The sequence below is a fragment of the Haemaphysalis longicornis genome, unplaced genomic scaffold (genome assembly GCF_048455015.1).
Source record: "Haemaphysalis longicornis isolate Haplotype H1 unplaced genomic scaffold, Haemaphysalis longicornis Haplotype H1 scaffold_11, whole genome shotgun sequence".
In the NCBI taxonomy this organism is placed as follows: Eukaryota; Metazoa; Arthropoda; class Arachnida; order Ixodida; family Ixodidae; genus Haemaphysalis; species Haemaphysalis longicornis.
Window position 1 is genome coordinate 33,814,924 of NW_027526214.1, and position 23,008 is coordinate 33,837,931.

Genomic DNA, 23,008 nt, shown 5'->3' on the forward strand with positions numbered 1-23,008 from the left:
CGACTCGGAGGAGAATTTGCTTTCAACAGAAGTGACTAGGCGAATGCTCTCGTCAGAAGGCACAAGATAGAGACATCTTTAAACATGCAATATTTCCGAATGGTATGCGCTTGTGTAAGATGTCTCGTAATTGTGTCATTTACACCACCAGCAGGTGCCCATGAAACCTTTTGTAATTCTGGAGGAGTTGTAGGTATGCCGTCTTTGCGTAGCCTTATTTATGTTCGGACACCATTTATGCCTTTGATGCGGCACACGTCATTAATGCGGGGACAGGCCAGAGTCACTGACTCCATTCGACGCAAACGAAATTTACGAAAATGCGTCACACAGTGCTTCTATATACTGCCAGTTAGGAAACGAGTGGAATTGTGGTCAATGCAGATTGAATTACTTTCCTTTTCCCTATAAACTCCGTATGAGAAGTTCTTACGGCAGTTTTTACAGCAGTAGGGATAGTGACGATGCTCAGAGCACGTTAGCGGATGTTAAATTACGCTTTTCATCGTAACAAAATGATTGTGTAACAAACAAAGCCGCTGGTATTACGTCCCAAATATAACTACACCGGCCCACCCGTTTTGAAACTCAAGGTGGGTATTGAGGACCCCGCTGAACGAGGCTACAGAAGGGTGATCCTTTCGCTAGAAGAATACCTCGTTAATTAGGTTTTTATGGTTGTCGGGAAATGTTTAACAACGCTAGCTTTGCTTTGGGTGTCTTTTGATAACTTTTCTTGATGTTTTTGGCGCACTCTAGGTTTTCGTGCCTCGGATGAATAAAACAGTCTTTAGAATTTCGAAAACCAGTTTACGCAATGATCTTGTGGCCACTGACTGTGGCGCGATCGTGGTTTCTAAGTGTTCGGTGTACTCTGAATCCTGACCAAAAGCTTAGTCCGTAATAATGGTGCATATAGTTTTGTATTTTTTTGAAACCACAAAGTTCACCGCTGAAATGATTACTAGAATGGACGCTCTCTGCGCAGAAATAGTGTCACTGTTCACGGTTGCTCCCCGAACATAAATCGCGAACTTACATTTCTTTTTTCGCTAAATAATGCATGTAACCTTGAAGCAGTTTTCTGTACTGCAAATAGAAGCATCACAGGCATGCCGCAGTTTAAATAATGGCGCAATGTCCAGACGTAGCAAGTAGCATGACGTTAATGAGGTAAAGATAATAATGCCCCAATTCAAAACCCTAATTTGGTTCAAGACGTTGCACTGTTCCTAAAACAAGACCTGCACTCACTTTCGAAGTCCGCTTTAAGAAGCAGCTCGGTCATGACAGTGTCGTTTAGAAGCGCATAGTGGGAGAGACATAGCTCGTAGAAGGCCTTGACACTTTCCGGGTTCATGCGCTCGAGCGCCCCTAAGAACTCGTCCACCTCGGGGTTAAGGTCAATCTGTGGAACAGAAGCACGTACACAGCTGCTGGAGCAAAAAGAAGAACGAAGGTAGGTAAAGTACGAACTGCCCTCCAGCGTTTTCTGTAAATATTGTGACTGCTCAGGAACCTAAGGCAACCGCAGCATGAAACTGATCTTTTGCATGGAGGGAAAAATCGGCTTGGATTCGAACCCTGTAAAATTATTGGCAGAACTTTAAACAGTTTTTGTATAACTCGTTGACAAAAGGTGCTCCCCATACATGAGAACGGGGAAGTTTCATTGACTCTGGAACTTGGTGACATGTTAATAAATGCTGCACAGCTCACACTCTAAGCTTTTCCACTCAATATTAGGTGTGGTAGTACAATTTTCTACACACTAATTAGTAGAGTAATCACTTCTGAAAGAACCACGGTGATCCGACAGCTGCAAACAAACCGTCAGATGAGAAGGAGTGGAATGCCAGAATGTGTAAGGGCAGCAGCAAAGCATGCAATTTTCTGCGAGCACCGACACTCAACTAGAAAACCCTTCTACGTCGATGGTGCTGAATGTTTTTCACGACATCGCAGTTCATTCGGCAGCAGTGCTTTCTAAGCAGAAAAGGGTATGTCGAGTACTCACCTGAAGTAAGAAAGGCCCTGATGCTTTGCCGGTCGCATCGTATTTCCGCGTGAAGGAAACTGGCCAATCAACGCCGTACTCGAGCGAAAGCTCCATCATCCGAGATACGGGATCCTCTTTTGCATCGTCCTCAATGCGTCGCAGGTCGAGGTTGAAGTGTGAAAGGAAAGATAAGATGTCTTGAACACCTGCCGCCGGGTCCCGCGCGTACTGCACGCAAAGTCTGGTCAGGTTGCCGGCACCTTCACCGCCGACGGATGCCTTCATGAAGGCGGCATTCCTGTCCCCATCGCCACCTTGACTCACCATGCCCTGAAATGGGTGAGTGGTAAATTGCGCCACCTTAAAGCACTTGGTGCATATACGTACGCAGCAAGGTGAAGCTTCCAGGTAGGCACGAAAAGATCAGTTGAAGCTTTGGACAAGGGACAGTTGCGACTTTGTTGTGTGTGGACACCGTGGTGCGATTGTCGTTTCTCTCTGTTGGATCTTTCAATGACGATGAAGACGGTGCAAGTACTGCGCGCAACAGACGCATAGGAGAAGACGAAGACGACCAGGCGCGGCTACAAGATGTACGCTTTTTAGACGGTTCCCTGTACATAATGTAAATATATGCGCTTTTTATTGACGACGGCCTCCTCCCTTAACCTCCCTGGACGTTCTTCGACATGGTGCCGAAACCCGGGACGTCAAGCGACACGACGAGGTGAGCCATGCAGCGGAATTCAATTCTTCGACCGCCATGCTCACCCCGAAGCCAGGAGGAGGCGTCGAGACAGCGGAACCGGCTCCGAATTGCCCATATTAGCTTTCTAGATAACGCCTACTCTAGAGCACAACAAAGACGTGGAGGCCGCAGTTTCGATAGCAAGGCTCCAGCACAGTGCCGACCGGTTTGCTGCAATCAGCGAGAAGCTGGATGCCCTTGCATGCGTAACTAGAGTCGACGGCCAACCCGACTACGCTCTAGAGTCGGTCAAAGAAGCCCACAACATCGTTGGCGCACTTCAACGAAGTCTTTACGGAGGAAAAGTACTTGCCCTTAAGGAGCCAAATCTCACGAAAGAAGACAGAAGGCCACACAGTCCGATAGATGAGTCCACTAATACAAATGAAAGAAAGGGACACTGTAAGAATAACGGAACCCTTTACCCACAAATCACTTCAACGGCATCGGTGGACATTCCGATAACCGGTCTTCGACCCCAAGGATCTTCAAACGTGATTGCCTCACCTGTACCAAAGACGGCGTGCGGCTTTCCGAGAGACGTGACTAAAGATTCGCTAGAGATACCCGATACAACTTTTCACCCTTCACTAAGACCTCAAGACGTCGTGATACCGCGTTCGCCCTCTCGACAACAAAGAGAAAGTCATAAAGTCTCGCAGCAACCTGGGTCGGTCGTATCAGCGCCAGAAGAGGATATCGCGGATGACGATCACGCTCCGGCTTCAGAAGGGATCAGTGCCGAATCATACGTGCAAGAAGGGCTTGAGATCTTCCCTGCCGCCAGAATGTATTCTGCAGACTCTATGAGGAAGGGCCTTTATAAGGAGGCATTTGTGCGACTTCATGATGATGGGCTAAGCGAAACAGTCGAGGCAACTTCAGCGGACGAGAGTACAGAGAGACCACCACGAGGCAAGCCCGAACTTGCCTCGACTGTTTCGCTTAGCCCATCATCATGCAGTCGCACAAATGCCTCCTTATAAAGGCCCTTTCTCATAGAGTCTGCAGAATGCACTCTCAATTGTTGTGCTTCATATATAAACGCATATGTGAACAAACACATTCATAAATATGCATGTATGCATTGTGGGACCACAAATTTTCTGCTCGACGCGTAGGCGCAAACCCGCCTCCTTAGTGGGGAGAGTATTCGCGCGCGTCTCCCTCCTCTCTCGTCTTGAACAGCCGACAACAGGAGCGGTGCTAAGGTGGGACATGCTGTAGACCACCTGACGCACCGCAAGGTATGTAACACATTTCCACCAAGGTATGTTATGCGTTCGGAGCGTTGCTAAACCTCCGTTTTAGTGAACAATTTGAATGTGTGAATAACGTGATGCACGGTGTTTTGGTGCGTGCGTGTGTGTGCGCGTGCGGGCGTGCGTGCATGTGTGTGTGTGTGTGCGTTCGCGTGTGCGCGTGCATGTGTGTGTGTGTGTGCGTGTCCCAGATGACTTGAGGACCTCAACTTGTAAATTTAGATGTGCATATGGAGCTGAGGTCTTCGGTAACCCGAGAAAAAAAAACGGCTGCATGCCGCCCCATTGCGCACGGCCAAACCCTTGTTTTTGCATCATCTGGGCTATTTTCCTACGATGATCTCTGAATCGCTTCCTTGCCATATTCGTCCGAGATGCGATATTTAATGTATTCAATTTAACGCTGTATTCATTACGCTAGATTCAGGCTGTTGCTGCAACTGCCGCAGTAACTTTAAGAACGACGTCATTTCACGTCTCAGCCAACCGAATGGCCTGATACGCCGTTTGTTTATGTCTGTGGATCACGATATGACTTTTGTGCCGGTAGTCTGAACGTAGCCTTGTTGATAATTGGGTAGAAGAAGCGTACGCTGGTTGCCCTGCATGATGCTATGTCGGTTTTCAACTTCTTCCTAGCGACAGAAGCTCGCAAAAGACACCCGAAGGCTGCCTGCGGCCCTTCTAGGTTGCTTTATATTGAAGGAAACAACTCCTCCTGTTTTTTCTGTTGTAGCCAACGCCTGTACGTGCCCAGTTGCCTTATCGAAGTTTTACCCTAGTTACACGGCAGAAGTAACCGCAGTTAAGTGTAACCGTGGTTAAACTTTAACCGCAGTTATCATAAACTGCGGTTGTTGCTGTTACAAGCGAAATTCCAAGTGTGGTGACCGCCGTCACTTGGTTGTGAGCGTAAGAGAAATAAATTACCACACTTTTAACTTCACGATAAATACAAAAGCGAAGCAGTGTATACAAATGGAAATATCGTTGAAGTGGTCGCTTCAGACCCAAACGCAACGCACTCGCGCGTGGCGAGGAGAGGGGCTTCCCCAATAGCTCGCAACGGCTTAGTTTGGTCAGGTCTGCTTGGTGTTGGGAACTTTAGCCTTAGCATCGCCGTAGATATTTCACCACCGCACATTCGCACATCCCTCTCAACACCTATCACCTGATCTTCTTGTGTACCCAACACCCACATCCCCACCTCTGCCCTTCCGCTGAGCAGTGAAAGTGCGAGCTGACCAGCTCCGCACCGGAGCGCCAGGTCGCTCTGGTGTGGCGCGCACTAGAGGCAGCCCGGCAAAGAGGCCTCCTTGACTTGCCCTAACCACGCCCTTCTACTCCTTCTCTTTGGCTCATTAAACGTTTTGCCACCAAATCTCTACAACTACGAATTACAACCCATAACACAATCGTTCACCGCACTAACATTGACTTTCTCGCACGTGCAAGTTCTTTTCCCCGATCAGATTGATTTCGAAGAGCGGCGATAAGCTGTTGATGCCGTGGTCTGGGCCGGTTCGAGCCGCTTGCAGTGCCGTGCGGGCAGGCTCGCCGGCGTGTTTGCAGGCACGGCCTACGTGCGCGCCGATCGTTTCCGAGTGCTGAAATGCTTCATGATTACCTGCTTATCCATTTCTTTGGCGGACGATGTGCGGAATTTACAAATTTAGCCCGGCTCTTGTCGTAGTTGATCGGGTGCATCGGAAATGAGCCGCTGTTGACGGGCAGTAACGCTGCTTGCGAGAGCGACGCAAAGAACGCAAGCGCCTCTTGGGGGCAGCTTTGGGGCGCCCGCTATTTGAGAACCTGCGTCTCCTCTGAACGTCAAGTGAATTTGTTTTCGCATCCATATGCGCCGCCACTTGCGTCCAAACTGACTTGTGCGATTTTAAGCACTGCGGATGCGTGACCTGCGGTTAGCGTGACCGAACTAAGGTGGCCAAGCTCAGTTTGCGTTAACCATGGTTAGCAGGGTAACCGCGGTTTCGTCTGTCGTGTATCTCAGCAAACTGCAGTTTTGTCTAACCGCGGTTCGGTTAACCGTGGTTAACTGTGCCCGTGTAACTAGGGTATCAGTAAATAAGCGGGCATTTATGTTTCTTTTGTATGCCATGCATGATATCTTATTTGATAGGAACAGGGTGCCACCATGTCGTCACAAGAACATGTTGTTCATCTTTGTTTGCCCAAGGTTCTAGATCTTAACAGTGAATTATAATGCCGAAAGAATTAACGCCGAAGGATAAATTCTGGCAAAGTAAACACCGCGGCATTCGATTTGCCGACGCCAGTCTGCACGCGTGGGTGAGTTTGTTGATTGCTTCCAGGCCGCGTGTATTTTCTTTGAGTTTAGCTTAGCACAAGTTTGCTCTAATGAACGTTGTTTCTTCGTGAAACCTGCGTTGTTTTTGGCTACGTGACAATATTAAGGAGAGACTTTCTGACACTACAAAACTGTGGCATTGTGCCTTTGTTTCCTCTGCTGTGTCACATGATAAATGATAACAAGCCGGGTGGGGAGTTTCATTATGTGTGCTGCCGTAAATCCTGCAGCAGTACAGCGTTTACTGCGTACTGCGAAGTGTTTAAAGCACTATACGACTAAACACTCCGTCAACCCAGTGACGGTGTAAATACGGAGCTTACACCGCATTTCCTAAATTAAAAATTAACCTGCGAGAATACGCGGCCAGGAAACAGAGAACTAATCGATAGCAGATACGTGCGAGGTACATGGAAATCGCTTCGTTTATTTTATCGGTTAGCCGGTTCAGTTATTTTGCGTTGCTTCTGAGGTGTGAGCCTTTACTGTGGGAAAAAAGTTATCTGCTGACATAAATATGCTTTCGACAAGCCTTTCCAATTCCGTCAAGTAAAGGCAAGTTCTGATCAAAACAAGTACATGGATCGATATCACGCAGGTGTAGAGGGGACACGATTTATTGCGTGTTCACCCGGCATTGAAATTGCAGCAGACCGGCGGAAATACAAAAGAAAACGCAGTTGAAATAACGCGGCAATCATGAGTTAACACATCTGCTTTCTCTTCGAGCTGTGTGGTTATCGTAACTTTGGAAATAACCACATCATTAAGAAAGCGCCTACTTACGGGCAGATCCAGAACGTGTAAATAATGCCGTCAATGGAGCGAAAATGGGATCGTCGCACGCTGTGAATCGCCTGTGTTTACGTTGCCTTTTGCGATAAACCACCCCATCTTCCCCCTTCACGAGCACAACTGTGTCACGGACTACCCGACGGCTTTAAACTTGGATGAGCAAACACACCGGCACAGCATTATATGTAGTTGATCATTGAAATAATGCTACACTGCAGGGATGCCTGTTAAGTAACTCCTGGTCGCAATGATTGATTTGATATCCTTGGTGTATCCTTCTACAGCAACAAACGCGTTGTAGTCTGAAAGTTCCCGTAACTTGCGGAGAGAGCGGCATTCGTCCTAGCAGATTTCGGGTTCCAAAGAAAGGTGTCCTCTCTCCTGTTCCAAAAAGGCAAGGAACACTCGCTGGCTTTCCGCCGTCGCATGATGTTTCATAAATATTTATTTATTTATTTATTTATCTAACTTTTTATTTGTTTTTTTTATTTGTGTGTTAGTGTGTTTCAATATTGTTAGCCCTTGCGGGCTTCTACAGACGTGGGTAAGGTAGTCTCTAACAGACATGCAAGGGTATTTCCACATTAAAAGAAAAAATGCATTTAGGCACGACCAAATAGCAGTTTGCGCTCCAGTAATTTTATTGCGTGTGTCTCAGTAACACAGATTGAAGGCGGGCCAGTTGGTACATAACTACCTTATAAAACAGCGCTATAAACAGGACTACAGAAAGGGCACACGGACAGGGCGCTGACTAACAACTGAGTTTATTGTCACTGAAAGGGCAATAAATACGGAAAGAAAGTGACACGTGAGGAAAGAAATAACGACTGAAGAAAAAAATACTATAAAACTATCAGATTCACAAAGTACAGTGATCTTCATTACTAACACAATCGTAGCAACTAGCATGCCTTATCAACATTATCACCAAGGAAGTGAATTTCTTTCCCCGTAAGAGCAACAGACGGAGCGCAGACGCAATCATGTTTCCGAATATGCATTTCCCAGGCCTCTCTAATCTCCCGTCGCATCCGGTCGCGGTATCGCGCCAGCACGTGGCTTTTCTCAAATAGAGGCGAACAGCCTGGGCATTTGGCAACGTGAGTAGCGAGTGTGCTCCCAGTGGCGTTTCTTACGTCGCACGCGTGCTCCCGAAGACGATCGTTGAGGCATCGCCCCGTTTGTCCCACGTACGACCGCTTGCAAAACAGTGGTATCTCGTAGATAACCTCCCCCTGGCATTGGACGTAGGGCTTCGTATGTTTCTTCGCTGGTCTCTCACTGTTTACCTTGTGGCAAAGGCTACTTAATTTGTCAGGAGCAGGGACGTACGTGGGACAAACGGGGCGATGCCTCAACGATCGTCTTCGGGAGCACGCGTGCGACGTAAGAAACGCCACTGGGAGCACACTCGCTACTCACGTTGCCAAATGCCCAGGCTGTTCGCCTCTATTTGAGAAAAGCCACGTGCTGGCGCGATACCGCGACCGGATGCGACGGGAGATTAGAGAGGCCTGGGAAATGCATACCCGGAAACATGATTGCGTCTGCGCTCCGTCTGTTGCTCTTACGGGGAAAGAAATTCACTTCCTTGGTGATAATGTTGATAAGGCATGCTAGTTGCTACGATTGTGTTAGTAATGAAGATCACTGTACTTTGTGAATCTGATAGTTTTATAGTATTTTTTCTTCAGTTGTTATTTCTTTCCTCACGTGTCCCTTTCGTTCCGTATTTATTGCCCTTTCAGTGACAATAAACTCAGTTGTTAGTCAGCGCCCTCTCCGTGTGCCCTTTCTGTAGTCCTGTTTATAGCGCTGTTTTATAAGGTTGTCTCAGTAAGTACATCTACGTCAAGGATCTTCTAGTCGACCGTGGTTTTCACAACTGAAAACGTTTACAGGAAAACAAAGAAACACCCAGCGGCAAGTAGGGGATGGCATCGCGAATGCGACCTGTTCTGGAGACAGTTGTCGTTGACGGCGCAGGTACAGTCGGGAATCTTAATCAAATTTATTGTCATGCAGTAATCATGAACTACCGTTCCGTCCTTGAAGGGCACCAGAACCTATTGATCCAGCTGCTCTCAAGGCAATGTGAGTCCGTGGAGCAGCATCTTGTGCTACACGGCCGACAGGAAGTGTTCGAATATAACTTACACTGTCCCACCTAAGGGTACCCATCTTGAAACGTCGGTAATCCATTACTTCAAAAAACCGCACAAGAAAGGACACGCGAACCAAGTGAGAAGCGATAAAAACCTAGTTGTGTCTGTCTGTCGTCAATTCGTCTGGTTGCCCTGTTTCGCGCATTTTAAAAGTAATTTCCCAGCTAAGCCAACCGTGGCTGTAAGTTATACAGTGGAGTTAAATAAAATGAATGTCTTCACGGAGGTTGGTACGGGCCAGCTGCCTCGAGTCGGCGTAACAGAAGATGGTGTGAAAGAAGACGGCACAACTAGGTGATTCTCACCCGAACGATTAGAGCATGACGTGCGCGCTGTTCGGGATGACCGTCACCACTGCCGATATACTGGTCGAGACATACGTAAGCGGTCATTGAGTTCAGATACGAGGGCCCTGCCAGAGCTCATTTGAGCATATTTATACTCTCTCTTTGCCTTGTTCGAGCCACAATGTTGACAGGTTCTGTAAGACATTTGAACTCTCACGTCTGAATTATGGCACCAGTCCGAAAACAGTCGAATGTGCAGTACAAACGGTCGACCACCACTAAGTTAGCGGTTCAGCCAGCGCCTTATATTTTCTGTCTCTGGCAATATCTTGGCAGTAGGTTCGCTTTTGCGAGAATTATATTCTTTTATGCAGCAAAGTTCGGTGTAATTCAGTATTATTTGAAACATAAAAAGACTAAAAGCCCTAAGAACCATTACTACCGCTGAAAACAAAACTTCGTGCGTGTAACAAAGTGGAATGTTGCAGTTATGCGGTTCAATAAGATTTATGTGGACTACTTAACGCAATACCTCGCTGTTAAAACAAATGAATATGGCGATACCTTAGTGGGATGTCCGCGGAATTGTGGAAATGCGGTTGAAGCGTCGCAGACGAACGTGTGCCTTTCCTCGCACGGATCGGCTTGATCTTCCACTAGCTTCACGAACCACTCCTTCAGTGTGTGACATGTAGGCGCTGTGCAACGAGTAGAGGCTGCGTCACTGGCCGCAGCCAGTACTTCGGGTGCCATATATACGTTGCCTTGCGTCACGTCAGTGCGGTCATCCGTCCCAAGGGCACCGGTTGTTTCGGCTGAGTCTGGCGGCTGCAGGGAAATATTAGCCAGGGGCGTTGGCTCCACGGCTGCTCGGCCCTTGGCGTCTTCACCCTTGGTTGTTGCCTGCGTAAGAGGACAGAACTGCCTGCTGAGCCCCAAGGTGCCCACTTCTTTCCACGTTCTCTAAGAGACTCCCGACGAAGTACCCAATACGCACCTGCAAACCACCCACTTTACGTTTGCCCAGTTCAAGTGCACCCGTTTACTGAAGGGGGCCAACACCCATCCTTCCCCATTACACCCATTACAGCGGCTCAGGGACAAGACAATACAATACGTCCAAAATTGAGTCTGAGGGCCCGTTTGAGGTGAATACACGAGTGGACAGGTCTAAATCTTTGAAAATACCCGTGCACATAAAACGCGGCGACTGAATTCCAGAACACACTAACTACTTACTCATTTCAAAACGGTGTTATACAGTGTCTTTGGGCCAAAAATAAAGGCGAAACACGTAATTTTCTGGAGATCGTCTGGTCGGTGTGACAAACGTCTGCATTTATGCATGTGAAAAATTCAGCGCTATTGTACTCCATAAAGGCGGATGCCCAGCGGAGACGTTTGTCGGTGGTTGGCTGGACACAAGCTCCTGCGAAAACCCCGCAGTCGCGTATGCGAAGCGTTCAGCGGATTGTAGCCACAACGATGCCTAGGGTTGTCCTCATCGCAGTCACTCGGGTTCCTAGGGGTATCCTTTTTGCGATGGACGATCGCGGCCCGATCATCTTCGTCGGTTTTCTTCCGCGGCCTTCGCTCCCATTGCGGCTTATGTTTTCATTGTGAGTAGTGATGTTACCAATGTTAACAAGAAACGTCGTATGACAAAGAGACATTGTACATTTGCCACAAAGCAAGCCAGTGTCAGCTAACTGAAAATGTCTCTTATCAGGTATTAAGGTTTACGTGATAATAGTACATTGCATTATTTTTTCGCAACTGTATACAAATGTGAATTGTTTTATTTTATTTAGCAATTCTGACTTCCAATTCAAGAAACAAATCACGGCAATAGACAAATCGCGCCAATTATGCGAGTAAATTTAGTGCGTGCTACTGAAAAACATGCTCTGCCGAAAGCTGTATTTCCAAATAAAAAGGCTTCTGATGCAAGGATATATGAAACACGTAGATGTTTCTACACAGCTGCGTCACATGTTGTAGGCAGAGTCCTTTAAACCCCACCTAGAAAGAATTAAAGGTTCCAGCAAAGCATGTAGAGTTCAAGGTCGAAGAGTATGGATAATGGGAATGGGGGTTAAGGCTTAAGACACGTGAGACACAATACGAGGATACAAGGTCACCTAATGGCCGGCCATATCAACGTCTTCACTTCACTTTTACCTTAACGACCCCCTCCAGGGGGCGTTAAATAAGGGGTTAAACCAGATACAATAAACGAAATACATATGCAGGATGGGTATAAATACAACAGGGGTAACAATTTACTCTGAAAAAGGAGGAAAGCGGGAAAATACCAATAAAAATACAACTCAAATACTACCGTATTACGTGTGCAGAACGGGTTCAAAAAGGACGTTTGAGTATTCAATGTTAAAACAAACACGTGACATTCTCTGTAAATGTAGAGTGTCACGTGACAGTAGCAAGCTCATAGGAAAGGCCATTCCACTCTGAGGCTGCACGAAAAAAGAATGAGTCGACAAATATCGTGGATTGGGCAGATGCCCGGGAGACATGAAAACAATGAGACTTGCGGCGAAACGCGCGGGCGGGAGGCAAGATATTGGCTGGGTGGCCGAGTGTACCGTGATAGAACTCATGGAACAGAATGAGACTGGCAATTTGCCGACGAGTATAAAGGGTAAAAGACTAGATTCTTGTTTAATGGATGAAACGCTCACGTTGTATGAATATGAAAAATGAATTAATCTAGCTGCTCGATTCTGGACAGACTCGAGTTCGTCGGTTAAAGGGACCCTGCAACAACTTTTCTCAACTTTTTTTGAAATCCTAAATTCTTGCAGAACGTACTCACCCAACAGACCCAGCACTCGAGTTAAAGACGCGCAAAGTACCTCAGACAAAAATAACTGCTCTATGCTCTTCAGGTGACTTTTAAAATCGCTCAAACGATTTTTCTTTTTTTTTTCAAGGTCTTGGCGTTCTTCTACCGCTCGAATTACGCCACTAAGGCGAGGTAGCGGCTGTTGGCCGGGTTTCCTTCAGTTGCAGCAATGAACGCATTTCGGTGGCAAATTAAAACAAATGCCACAAATCAAAGCAGAAATGGGCGGCGTATGTGGTGCGATGAGCAAATCACGCAGCGCCGCTCCGTGATGGCGATAATTACAGCTTTCGCAGTGGTTCCAGGCGCGAAAAGAGTGAAAGCGCTTATCGAAAGTGTTTCACGGTCTTTTTAGGTACGCTTGATGAGGGTTCCATACAGGCGACACATTCATGTCACTTGAGTTCGTGACGACTTACGTCCCGATGTCATTTACATCACCCCAGTTGAACTGAAGTAACATTGGGTGTAGAGTAATTGAACAGCGCGGCTAGACAGGACCGCCCAGAAATTATGCGTGAACGCGGCGCCAAACACGCTTCACTACAGGAGGCATTAAACGGCAAACGACAAGATATTGGTGGCTACGGCATTTGCTAGACTCAAGCTAGGACGCAAATAAATTGCGCGAGTATACCACAGCTCATTGTGGAACCGGGCCTCCAGTTGCGCACAGATCAAGCACGAGCTCCCAATAATGAAACAGCAATGACGCTCGCTGAAACCGCCTGTAATGCAACGCTTGTTGATAGTATGATTTGGGCATACAATAGTCGACTTGATTACTCTGGAGTAAATCTCGCCAGAAGCATTTTAGAGCAATTCAATGGAAAGCTTGTAATTTATCTGTGTGTCTAAGGGGTCGGTGGTCCTTAAAATGTTTTGTTTCTCTGAAATACGTGGTTATGTCCACAGAGTTCGCACGCCAATTCGGTGGCACAGGCACCGCCTTCAACGTACGCGCTGGCAGACACAATCTATCCTACCGGCTAACACATGGCGGAACATGCTTCGACCCGTCACAAGCACGGCAAGAGATAGCCCCAACCTTAAGTGATAACTTTTGGTTATCAGCTCACTCATTCGACACACTAAGTTAAACGAAGGCTGTACTTTTGCGTCGCCGACGCCCATTTATTCTACACTTCAAGGTGCTTGCGACTACCGCTTTGACCATTGCGAAATCAACAATCAGTGCCTCCATCCCATGACCGATGCTTAGATATTGCTTTTAGCCCTAGGCTAAACATCGGGACCTTTGTGCGCCCTAAACCCTCCTTGGGAATGGACAGATCGGCTCAGTCCCAAACGGCGCTCTAAAAAACAACGCAAGGTTCATAAAAGGGGGACAGGCTTCGGCTTCCAACACCTATTCTTATAGAGCCCATATGTCATCTTCCCGGATGCCGCCTTAGTATATGGCAGATGCACATGTGGTGACATTACACCGAGGACCCGAGAGTAACGGTGTACACGGCGTTGTCTACCGAATAAGGAATCGACCCACTTACACTATAAATTAAAACAATCAATTGGCCACTACCTTTTAAAAGAGAGATGTCCCTTAAAATACACGTAAAACGCCACCGATTTAAAGTTATAGTATACACTTACAACACATATGCCCTTGCAGAATTCATTCTTGAGACACCCATGACGACATTTCCACCACAATTAGACACGCGATCGACACCGGCGCGAAAAGGAATGATGTAACAGTTCACATAACATGGAACCTAGACCCTGGAAACGGGAATGCCCGCCGTATGCCATGTTTGACACCTCGGAGTTGCGATTACTCTCAAGCGACGCCCGCCCTGCCCCCCGAGCTGTCTCTCAGCGACAAAATCGTTGAGAGCCGATTCGGAAACAAACTGGCGGAGCTTGCACAAGTAGTGCAAGGCTGGCGGAGCAGAGTAAGAAAGAAAAAAAAAGTTGTTGTTTTGTGGCACAGCAACCTTTCGGTTACAATGCGCCAAACGTAGGGTAGAATAGTTATGCGACGGTTAAACGATGTTATTCAAGCCGTTATGAAGAAAAAACATTTTAAAACGACACAAAGATGCACATAGCTAAATTCAATGTAGAAGGCCGGTGTCCTCAAAACATTTGAAAACGTAATTAAAATCCCCCAATGGTTCATCACCAAGTTAAATCGCAGGGTGGAAAGAAATGCAAAAGGTGTATAATGCTTTGAAATGTCTGATGCGTGCTGCTTCAAAGTGTGGGCAGCTTATTAAAACGTGAAGTACAGTAAGATGATCTCCACAGTGGTCACACACGCGTTTCTGTTATAGGAGCAGAGTAAGCAGAGTTAGCAGATAGCAGAGCTAGCGGTCGACCGAGCTTCTCCCAAGACTGAGAGCGGATCCCCGGATAAAGGAAGCAGCCGGACCACAGCAGCGCAAAGACAAAATTTCCGGTAATGTAATGCAAAGACAATCAAATGGGGTTCTTAAATTAACAAGCACTATAAATTAACAAGCGGAATCGCTAGATTGGTTAATGAACGTTATCCGTGCAAAGTGTAACATTTTTACGTGCAGAGGAAAGCTCACGCTTTCGTTTCAAAGTTAGTTGCCGCGTTCCCACCCTTTCCTGTGTGTTTTTGAGCTCCCACATCTTCCCGCATGTACGCCATCGATTCTTCCATGTGCGTCACGAAGCAGAAATATTGCAATTGGACGGATGTTTCTCGCACTTCCGGCTCATAGAAGCGTCGTCTGCTCAGCGTTGACGGACCGCGACGGTGCCTTCGGGTAATTAGCGCTTCTTTCAGCGGGTTTAACGCCATCGTGTTCATCCACATTTATCTTTTATGCTCTATTACCACGATTTCCTGTTACGCTGCGTTGCCTAGGCCGACATGACGACGATACGACAGTGACGCCGACTTCTGAGTTGGCATACCGCAATATCACGCGACTCCGAAGATGTCGCGAACAGGTGGGCCGATCGACTGTCCGCGTGGCATTTTGGCTCACTCACCGAATGCGCCGACAATACCGATGTACCGAACGGCAAGCGGAAATTCATCGTGAAGCGGAAACTTCTCCCAGACACCATTCGTGCAGTAATGAATGCGGCTCTGTTCTGTTAGTTTCTTCTGCGGAATTCACGCAGTAAGGAATGCGGTAGCTTCTTCGGCTTACGACGCTTCGGCCATTCGCTTTGGCGACAATTGGTTTCCCGGAGTTGCAAACTTCATTTTCCTGTGCTACCAGCAACGCCTGTAGAAAATGTATGCCCAGTAAAGAGCCGGAGAGGAGTTGCGGAAGGTTTATTACGTAATGAAAAATAAGTACAGACCAAAGGTTTTAGCGGAAAGGGTAAAACGAAATCACGGCGAGCGAAATTCCCCCAGAGCAAAATCGCAGTTGCAGCCGAAACAGTGCTTTTGCTGGAAATAAGCTATGGTGGGAGCTTCATAGAATATCACTCCGCAAATTTTATTCAAAAAATGTTCCACTAACAAGCCAGGGATATTTGAAATCAAGCATAAAACCGTGATGGGACACAAAGGGTTCGTCTCAATGTAGTGTAAAAGTTATTTTGGTGCAATCATCCATTGGGTCGTTGCGAAGTGGGGCAGCATCTCGTGCTCACACGTGCAACGTGGCGGGTTCAGATCTTGGTAGGGTTGCTTTAGGGCGCAGCCCTTTGACGGCCGTTTCAGGGCTGAGCCGGTTGTCGGGTTAACTGTGGGAACGATGGTCTGGACCGACGAGCGATACAAAAACCGGAGACGCGCACCCACGGGCGGCTACCACGAGAAAGTCATTTATTCGAAGCAAAAACAAATGGTGATGACAAACGCAAGCGAAACCAAACCACCACGCCGGAACGCACGCCGATCAACGAACGCCCGCGCAGCTCCCCTGCCGTGGCTTGAACCGTGGCGACACCGACCGGAGCGGGCGGAAACTATAATGGCAAACTGTTCGCATGGCGACGCAGTGAAACATCCCCCTCGCGAGGGGCCACGATCAAATGCAGAGCATTTCCGTGGGCGCACGACGTTAAGTAGTTTGCGTTACGTTAATGTTGTTGCACTTGTGGCAACTACTGACGAGAGAGCACTCGTCAGCAGTAATTTGAATGAGTCAAGGATATAAGGCGCCTTCGTAGCCTGCCATTCTGTGTCGGCTTTGTGGCGCAGTGGGTAGAGCACCATGTACATCGCGTTCCGCCCGCAGGGTCGAGGGATCGAAACCAGGCGCCGGATAGGAATTTCTTTTGTATAGGTGCGGACTGCGACGGTGCGGACTACGACGGACGCCAACGCGGGTAACATCGTGAATTACTGAAATGCTCTGCATTTAAAAGCAAAGTATGAAAGAAAGCAAAAGGAGGAGAGGTTGTGAAATTGGGAGGGAGGGTGGTTCGCCGTGGTGGTGCGAGCCGGCACTCTCCGAAAGTATGATGTGCCGGAGAGGAGAGGGCAGTTTGCTGTGCCCGCATGAGGCGCCTTACGGCGCAACGCTGGGGCGAAGGCGTGAGGGGGCGTGTGCGTAACTATGATGTGCGTCCGCTTAAGAACCAGTTCGCGGTCCCATTCTGAGACGCACTTCACGCCGCCGCCGCAGAGGCTCACATGAGCTACCGTCGAGAGAGCTCACGACTCTGGCATGGTAAAATGCGCACTAGATGGGGACAGAAGAAGAGAGAGTGACACGGCACGAGCGCTAGGTGCCGTGTCACCCTCTCTTCTGTCCCCGTCTAGTCCGCTTTTAAATGCAGAGCATTCCAGTAACACACGATGTCACCCGCGTTGTCCCGTCGTAGTCCGCACCCCTCCCCCTACACTCTATAAAAGAAAATACAATCCGGCGCTAGGTCTTGATCCCTCGACCCTGCGGGCGGAACGCAACGTTCATGGTGCTCTACCGACCGTTCATGGTGCTCTACCATAAAGCCGACACAGAACGGGACGCTATGAACGCGCCTTATATCGTTGACTCACTCAAATTACTGCTGACGAGCGCTCTCTCGTCTGCAGTTGCCACAAGTGCAACTACATTAACGTAACGCAAACTACTTAACGTCGTGTGCCCCCGGAAATGCTCTGCATTTGATCGTGCCCCTCGCGAGGGGGATGCTTATACAGGAACTCCTACTTCTAGCGGACTCCTGGCGCCCTCTTTCTGCCATTGTAGAGACTATGAGGCGGTCTTCGAAGGGCGCCAAATTTGAATTCTACAAAATCGATTTTTTTCAGTCAGGTAAGTACAAATCGCCTGTGGTTCCTTTTCTTCTTACCATGTCGAAGTCGTATCACCAACTAGCCCAAATTTCTTCGTTGAACAGAAAATCACGAGTGAGTGCTGACTCTGCTGCGCCCCAATATCGCATTAGTGAATATCGTAATTTCCTGTTCTTTTTTTTTTTCTTTAGCGCGGTCATTCAAGTCGCATGGTTTCCGCATCATATTCGCGAATCCAAAACGGAACTTTTCGTTGAACTTTGCAACTGCCGTATCAGACGTCAATGGATCGTTTAATCCATTAGCACGATTCTTCATTTTAAAATAGTGCTTTGTATATTGCAAAAGGCGCTTCTGCTTTGAGAGAAAGAAATCCTGATGGGTGTCTTTTGCGAAATTGGTATGTCTTCATGCCACTTAAACAAGACAAAAGGTAGGGTTGTAGGGAGAGGTAGTCGGCGGATATAGGGCCGCTGCGGCAAACAAAACCCGCCACATATCGCAATTGGCAGCAGTGAGCGAGTAAACAATGAACTCAGCGCCTCTATAGAGAGAAAAGGGCCTCTAGGCCATTAAGAGAAAAAGCGTGGTTGGAATATTTCTTTTGTGATATCAAATTAGGAATAGTACAAAGGGGCAGGTGCCGCTACAAAGGTCACACTACTCTTCCAAACCACTGGTAATATCGGTTACGCTGTTCTTGTCTAGTTGATGAACGCAGAATCGCGTAGAATCTTCGCCTGAAAGTAGTTGATATGCGGTAAGGGGAGGGCGGGGAAACGAATGGGTGTAGCACGTCTCCGCATGTCGCATTTCCCCCGTCGCACTTTTACCGCTTGATTCCCCTTGTCTCAAAATCCCACTGTCCGTAATCCCTGTCTATCTTCCCACGTGTTCAGTCTCCCCCTGCCGCAGTGGGAACGAGCAGGGGAGCTCCGCCTCTCGTTCTGCGAGCTTGGTCCGCCTGGGCGCAAAGACGGCCGTGCCTCCCTGCTGCAAGTAAATAAAAAAACTGCAGCAGAGTAATACAGTGTCTGTCCTTTGTGGCGAAATTTAAATGCTTCGGTCCAGCCCGGTCGTCAGTGTTAGGCCAGTAAACAGAAGGGATAGTTAGGTTTTCTATAGTAGCGTAGAGGCAACGGCGCCCGCTTTTCTGATGGAGGCAAAAAACAACACGCCCGTGTGTACGAGATTTCAGCGCACGCTAAAGATCCTCAGGCGGTAAAATTATTCCGTAGCCATCCACTACGGCACGTCTCTTCGCCGGTGTTGCGTCCGTGCGTTAAAGCCAGAAATCCAATTATTATAGCATTTATTATAGCATGGAACTAACACGTTGACGGCGCGGCCTCAATACGGGCTGATTGCTAAGGCCTGACGGGACCGCCCCCCCCCCCCCCCAACAAGCACACACCCCAGTTTTAGAAGGGAACACTCATTGTACTTCCCCACCCGCCGCGGTAGCTGAGCGACTGAGGCGTTGCGCTGCTGAGCACGAGGTCGCGGGTTCGATTCCCGGCCGCGGCGGCCGCTTTTCTTATGGAGGCGAGAATCCCAAACGCCCGTGTGTGCGAGATTTCGGCGCAAGTTAAAGATCCCCAGGTGGTCAAAATTAATGCAGAGCCCTCCACTACGGCGCGCCTCATCGCCTGCGTTGCGTCGGCACGTTAAAACCCTACAATCAATCAATCACTAATTGTACTTCCCCGCGAATGCATTGTACGATCTGCGCCCCACGGTATCCACTGCCCCTTTATTCGTCTAGGGGGCAACAAAAGCCGGCCCAACCTTCGTTTTCGTTTAGTTGAGGGAGGAGGTTGAGGGGACAAGAGAGGGGGAAATTGCTAACATGTGCTTATGAGAGGAGGGATTTTGCACACGAGTTTAAATAGCCAGTTTATTTTGAGAGTGGGATTTTGATACAGGCAAAACGCGTTCGGGTTGTTTCGTGGTCCACCCGAAGGAATGAAATGCACTACGCACCAGAAAAAAAGTCATGTAATGTACAACCCTTCGGCTGCTTTTAAATGCGGAGCATTTCTTAGGCTCGCCTGGTCCTGCGTCGTTGATGGCGGCGCCGTCCACATTCCACTGCTCATGCGCAACTCTCCCCCTTACACCGACATATCCGTGATACTACACTATAAAAAAAAGAAATAGTTAGCGGCGCCCGGTTTCGATCCCACGACTCTCTGGCCGCAACGGGAGGTACGCGGTGCTCTTCCCACTACGCTACAAATCCGGGACAGGAGCAAGTAGTACGAACGCGCCTTATGTCCTTGACTCATTCAAACTACGTCAAGAAGCTACTGATACAACGAAGGCACGCGAAGCTGAACGTCAACGGAAACGACGAACTGAAAACTTTAGAGGGGGATGCTGAATTTCCCACGGGAAAGCTGCGGAGGGAAGCGCCACGCGCCTTGCAGCTCAACCAACCCTGTCCGCAGCGCCTCTGATGCTGATTGTGGCAGGATGCCCCTAGGGATTGGCCAACCAAAGAATCCATCACGAGATAGGTTCGCGTTCAACCACCGTCGTCATCTTCCCGTAGGGGAACCGCCGAAGAAGAAGAACGAGAAGACAAAGCTGCGAAGAGGAGGGCGTGTACATTGCTCTCAGCCGGTGCACCAATGTCAACAACCTTTACCTCACCAAAGCTGACGGAGTCTACCGATTCTACCACAGAGACAATATCGACAAGAACATGATGGATGAGTTTCGGCGCCTCGAGAACCACCGCCTACTCACCGTAACACAACAGCACTTGCGTGCCTTTGCCACCGGTGTGGACCCGGACGCGGAATTCCCTCTGGCGCTAGTAAAAACCAGATCACTCAACATAACGGCAACACAATGGAACCACATGGAACCGCCACGATGCTTCGCATCCTCATCAGGGTTCCCCACGGGGAGATGGTGTAATTTTTTTTTTGTTACCTTGGCTGTATTGGATTCTCCACGGTTCTTCTCGTATTTCATCGTTATAGGTACCTAAAAACTTTATCTGCCCACCTACGTTTATCCTATGCTCTCAACCCCCTCTCAAAATATATTTTACTCTGCGCTTATCGAACTTCAAACGACGCCCAGGCCATATCTCCCTGCACTGCTTCGTTAATTGTTATCGATTCGCCGCCTGCTTGGCTGACGTCACCGCTCTCCGCGCGCGCTCTGTCATTCGAGCTCGTTCTTCTGCCGCACTCCGACCGATGATTGAAGGCAAAGTGTTTGACCACGTGCCCCAGCTATTGCTCACTCAGTAATAACATTGTGTCTGGCTCTGTTCACCGCTTCACGTGATCACTCGTGGCACGTGAAAGGTCATTACCAGCAAGAAGATGCACTCATTTGTCGGACTCGTGGAGCAAGTTTTTTTGGCTACGGTAATAAATGTTTTGAACCGATTTTTAATATCCGAATACAACATTGCTGCATCCTGTGCATGCGCATGAATGGCGTCACCACAACGCAACCAGCCCGACATTGGCTGGAACCAGTGGCCAAATCAGCAATATATAAACCGAAGTCTCTGAGGAACGCATGTGCGTCATCACTCTAATAAACGTTGAGGGGATTCTTTATTCATTCCCACAAATATTTTATACTCCCATGGCCGACATAAGTCGTCGCCGTGTACGCGCGGTGTCAGGTTCGTTCTCTTTTCGCTCTATCTTTCGGCGCATTCCTGCCGTCAACTCCTAGTCGTAAGCGGAATGCACGATTCATAAGCAAAATGACAAGAAAGACAGCGCAAAAGGGAACGCAGAAAGACAGGCGAACCTAACCAAAAGCGATCATGCGGCGCAGGACATCGCAGCAGCAGACGACGCCCGAAACCGGCTGTTATTGCTGGCGTCACCGAGAAGCGAGGCATGATGGGCAGTCATCCTCACGCGGTAGGAGGAGGTGGACCAAACGAGGAAGAATGGCGGCGTGGGCGAAAATGCTGTTTTATGTATTTACAATATCTGCAATAATATACATCGCTTTAACAAAATTCTTGAAGGAGGTGATTACTAGAACAATAAATTTTTTGAAAATTTGAACACCCATGTGTCGGCAAAAACAACTTTGAAGGCCCCTTTAAAGCTTGTACAGTGCTTTATTTAGCTGCAATTGTTGTCATCCCTTTCGTAGTCGTCGTCCCACGGTTGAGAATCGTAGGGCAACTGCACTTGTAGGGCGTTCTAGCCTTGGTAGAGCTCCACTTCTTCACCCGCTGGTCCGGTGACCATCAGGTGTGGATTGTAAAGGGAAGGCTTGACAGAATCGTCGTCGTCGTCTTCACAGCGGCGGACCCATGGCGCGCCGGCCACCACAAGAAGACGACGAAGGCGGAAGCTTCTTACGTGGCGCAAACGCAAGCCTGGATGAAGCCAGGCGCTGCTCACAAAGCGCATGCTCGAATGCGCTTGGCATTTTCAATGCTAAACCCACTGCTAAAAGTCGGGCCAGGCGCCTCGGACGAGGGGGGACATGTATTTTGGTATTTTTTGCGAACGCAAAAGGGCGAAGCTGAAGCTTAAGCAGCATTGCTGCTAAAATGCGCCGAAGCCGACAACTCGAGAGCCCGACCGGACAATCAGGCCCACCCTTGCATTACGGCACTCGCGAACACTTCTGGTCCTGTTACATAAGGTCCCACATGGCAGAGCGATCACTTGTAACCTCCGCGACGCACGAAATTGGAAGAAGCATTTCCGTAAAAAGACCCGTTGTTACCCGGCCTGCTCCCCTTGCACCAGTATTCCACTGTGAAGGGCCGAACTATCCACTATGCACCGTGTTTGTACACGAGTATTCTGTGCACGAGTATCCCGCGTGTTGAACTCCTCACATAGCACACCTTTTTGCAGTGAAAGATTCTTTCGCGCGATATAAACAAATATTTCAAGTGACACTGCATCAGTTTCGATTAGCGCTTTCACTCTTTTCTTCGCCACTGCTAAAGGCATAGTTATCGCCAGCCCGGAGCAGCAGTTCGTGATTTCCTCGTCGTAGCAGATACGCCTTCTATTCCTGCTTTGTTTGGGTGCCTCTTTTTTAAGTTGCTATCGAAAAGCGTTGATTGCGGCAATCGAAGGAAAACCGGCAAGCAGCCGCTACATGGCCTTGATCAGTTACGTAATTTGAGCCGTCGTAGAACGCCAAGACCGGGAAAGACATAAAAATATATTGAGCGAGTTCTCAAGTTATGTGATGAGCATAGAGCAGTAATTTTTTGCTTAGGTACTTTACGGCCCCCTAATTTAAGTACTGGGTGTTATGGGTGAGTACGTTCTGCTAGCATTTAAGATTTGAAGAAGAGTTGAAAAGAGGGGTGCAGGGTCCCTTTAATAAATGTGTGC

The 23,008-nt window shown here is 48.3% G+C and overlaps 1 protein-coding gene across 1 annotated transcript in view; it reads right to left on the bottom strand.

The window, feature by feature from the left end:
- Positions 1–23,008, bottom strand: part of LOC144160615 (uncharacterized) — an 88,909-nt gene that overhangs the window by 50,778 nt on the left and 15,123 nt on the right. The window contains exons 4-6 of the mRNA XM_077691852.1: positions 10,153–10,491; positions 2,018–2,329; positions 1,255–1,408 (exon numbers count right to left, since the gene is read on the bottom strand). Coding sequence (XP_077547978.1) covers positions 1,255–1,408; positions 2,018–2,329; positions 10,153–10,491 — 805 coding nt within the window. The remainder of the gene's footprint in view (positions 1–1,254; positions 1,409–2,017; positions 2,330–10,152; positions 10,492–23,008) is intronic.